At 43.5% G+C, this 3,563-nt stretch overlaps 1 protein-coding gene across 1 annotated transcript; it reads left to right on the plus strand.

The window, feature by feature from the left end:
• The first annotated feature begins 456 nt into the window (after window positions 1-456).
• LOC124232425 (late histone H2B.L4-like) lies at window positions 457-867 on the plus strand. The gene has a single exon (XM_046649402.1). It carries the CDS (start codon window positions 457-459, stop codon window positions 865-867), a length of 411 nt encoding a protein of 136 aa, XP_046505358.1.
• The last annotated feature ends 2,696 nt before the right edge of the window (window positions 868-3,563 follow it).

The raw sequence follows: 3,563 nt of genomic DNA on the forward strand, positions 1-3,563 counted from the left end.
CCACAGGGTTGGAGGGAAGGGACCCAAAGTGGCCAGAGTCATTCTGACGGCAACAGGGACTTGGGAGATGGAGGTCGCAGTCTCTCAAGGAGCTAAAACAAATTTCTACAGTTTGGGTGCTTTTGGTGCGATCTTTCCAAAGTTCCTCTTTTGGGGCATGAATCGGCTGACGTCATCAGATGATCTTTTGCCCTATACGGCATCTTTCAAAAACGTTCTGCTGAAGGTCACAGGTAGTTTAGAGGTTGACAGATTCCCACACTGGCTGGTGGGTGTGATGCCAAGCAGGAGGATGACCGGTCACATGTGACAGGGTGCCAGTTAGCGCGTTGCATTTCATCCAATCACATAGAGAGTTTGCCGATGACGTCAGAGAGGTAGCGCCATGAATGCGCCACCACCTCTCAGCGGCTGCCATTGTTCTTCCTTCAAAACTGCTGCAGCACCAACTCTGACATGGCTGAGCCCGGCTCTGAGCCTTCCTCTGAGGAAAGCCTCGGCACCACGGAACCCACAGAAGCCGACCCGAAGAGCCTGAAGCAGAAGCAGCCAAGGCGCCGCCGCCGCCGCTGCCGCCGCTGCCGCTGCCTCGACAGTTTCGCCACCTATTTCCCCAGGGTTCTGAGGCAGGTTCACGAGGGCCTGAGCCTGTCTCAGGAGGCCGTGAGCGTCCTGGATTCGTTCGCGAAGGACATCTTCGAGCGCATCGCCGGCGAGGCCGCGCTCCTGGCCCGCTCCACCAAGCGCTCCACCATCTCGTCCAGAGAGATCCAGACCGCCGTGCGCCTGCTGCTGCCGGGGGACCTTGCCAAGCACGCCGTGGCCGAGGGCACCAAGGCCCTCATCAGATACATCAGCCGCCGCTGAGCTGCCTCAGGAGCACCTGAGCATCACAACCCAAAGGCTCTTTTCAGAGCCACCTCACTTGGCGGGAAAAGAGCTGTCGCCCGAAAAGGAGGGATCTACTCTAGTTTGGTGATCGTGTGGCATTCGGCTAAACGGTAAAGTATTTTTACCATAAAGGAAATATTATTGGCTATACTTTATATATATTTGAGTACAGTTTATTCCACGGGAAATCCTGGATTTTCCTTGACCTTGTTACGTTTCCCGGCTTTCCTAAACCGTCGTTTCTCTTAGATGTTTCTCTAGGTCAGCCTTAAGGGGGAGTATTTTTGTTATAGTGATATTTTCCTTTTTCACTCTCATTCTCTCACAAACGTACGGTGCAATTTTCCCGAAGTTTGTTATGTGTGGTATACAACAGATAAGTGTAGAAGCAGATATGAGAATCCCTCTGACTTTGTTAGGCCAGTTTGTTAAGTTGATTTTCAAATATCTGAGACAATGCCCGTCCCTAATCATTTAAAAAAATATTTTGTATTTGAATTTGTAATTTCCGTTAATGTAATATAATGGTTCTTCATTATTTTTAAATGAATTTTAAAATAAATTCTTTAAAATTACTCTTTTAATATTTCGTGCAGTTAATATTGGCAGATATTACTGACATAGTAACTCCTGGTGTTTCTATTTATTTCTGAAAGTGTGAAGTTCCCTGAGGCTAAACTGTTGTAGATTTTTAGTCATTTGCAGTAAAATCTGGTCAACTGAAAATATTTAGACTCTTTTTCAGTGTTTAAACTTTTTAAAAATTTAATTGCCAAGTTTTCACAGATAGTTCTAAATCAAAATGCTGATAAAAAGCTTCCTTGTCACATTTCTGACTCTAATAGGAATGATAGTGGCATTTCATCAGCAAAGGTGATATTGGGATTTTGTTTGAGGTCTATGTGCTCAGAATAACAATTTCGGTTTTCTAGGTCTTTTAAATGACTTAATAGCTATCACAATGCCCTTTCAGTGGTTTTGGCAGCTTTGGGAACATTTTTTTCTCTTGGTTTATTTAAGTAAACTATAGTGATAGATTTTCCAATGTTAAATTCTCCTTTAATTTATGGACGGGAACCCCTTAATCGAGGCACTTGGAGGAATTATGTAGCCTAGAGGTACTGTGTGATCTTCTTGCTGAAGCCCTTTAGGCCTGCCTTCCAATCAGAGGTGATCTGCAATCTATAAGTTTATCCGAGATCTTCCATTGCTCCTAATTTTATCAACATTCACAACTATTTCTGAACCTCATTTAAATGCAAGCCCTACACTAATCACCTTACTTCACTCTCCAGTTCATTCCTCCTTCTTGGAAAGGAGTTGTTGTCACAATACCTGAGTAATTGATTTTGCATCTTCTCACCAGAAGGGCTCCAAGATGCCCTGACTAAGATGAAGAATGTCAATGTGCTGCCTGGAGCTTTCTGCTCTACCTACCTCTAGAAGGTGCTGAAACAGGTTCGGCCCGATGACAGCATCTATTCGGAGGATATGACCCTCATGTGCCCTGCTGTTAGTGATATTCGCCCTCATTGAGTAAACTAGTTTGGGAGCACCCAGTCAGCAGATCGGAAGATTTTTTTTCAGAACCCTGTGAGCTTAGGAAATAAGAGTATGGTCAATTAAAGTACTTGTTTTCATGGGAAGACTACTGGTGTGAGATCAAAGTTGACTTACTAGGTTGTTCCTTCTCTCTTTTCCATTTCATTATATGCATGGTCTAGAATTTTCTTTTTTGACCAAATGTCCTGTGCTTTAATTAGTCTTAACTTGATTTCAGAAAGTTATTTGCTTTTAGATTTTTTCTCACTTTATTTTACATTTTCATCACATTTTAAAATTCACAGATAACTTGCTTACTAACGTGTGTAACAGATCGTCACGTTCAATTCTTATTAGAACTGCTTAGTACAGTCACTTGGGGACTTTGTTTTCCCTTGTTCGCTAATTCTGCATCGAGGCCTTCCTGACCTCCTAATCTAAAGCACTGCTCTCTCCCCCATTGCACACATATATTTTTTCTTCATAAGATTATTTTGTTCATATTTGTTTGCTTATTTATCTGTGAACTTCATGAGAAGACAGACCTTGTCTCATGTGCTGTCGTGTATCAGTGGTGGGAACTGTGTTTGGCACTTTAGCAGAGACTCAATATTTGTTGAGCAACTGTGTGAAGATTGAGGAGAGTGGATTTGCTGGCACCCCACAGCAGTCAGTGATGGGTTGGAGAAGAAAAGCCAAAGTGCAGTGGGTTGAGGAGTGAGTGGGAGGTGCGGAATGGAGATAGAAATAGAGTACTCTTTCACAGAAAAGGGATACTACTGGTCAGTAAGTAGGAAGACAGAGATGCGGTATCACAGGAGAGTTTTGGGGGATTAGAGAGATCTGAGAATGTTTAGAGGTACTCGATAATCGTGGTGGAATCTCCCTTAATGCTATTGATGTTAGATTTCTATCATCACCACCATACCTCTGCCATACTAATTTCTGTAAAATACCACTTTCATCACCCCAGTGGATCGATTCTATATTCCTCCACCGTGGATGTAAGTCCTCCAGCAAAGTAGCATTCCATCTGGCTCTGTCATTTATAGGCTGGGTGACAATAGGCAGCTGGCTGAATTTCTCTGAAACTTAATTTCTTCATCTGTCAGTTGAAGGGACCCACACCT

Source organism: Equus quagga, unplaced genomic scaffold (assembly GCF_021613505.1).
Source record: "Equus quagga isolate Etosha38 unplaced genomic scaffold, UCLA_HA_Equagga_1.0 HiC_scaffold_595_RagTag, whole genome shotgun sequence".
In the NCBI taxonomy this organism is placed as follows: Eukaryota; Metazoa; Chordata; class Mammalia; order Perissodactyla; family Equidae; genus Equus; species Equus quagga.

Excerpts from the sequence above, each read along its gene's own strand:
- LOC124232425 (XM_046649402.1), top strand. The coding sequence starts at position 457 with ATGGCTGAGCCCGGCTCTGAGCCTTCCTCTGAGGAAAGCCTCGGCACC.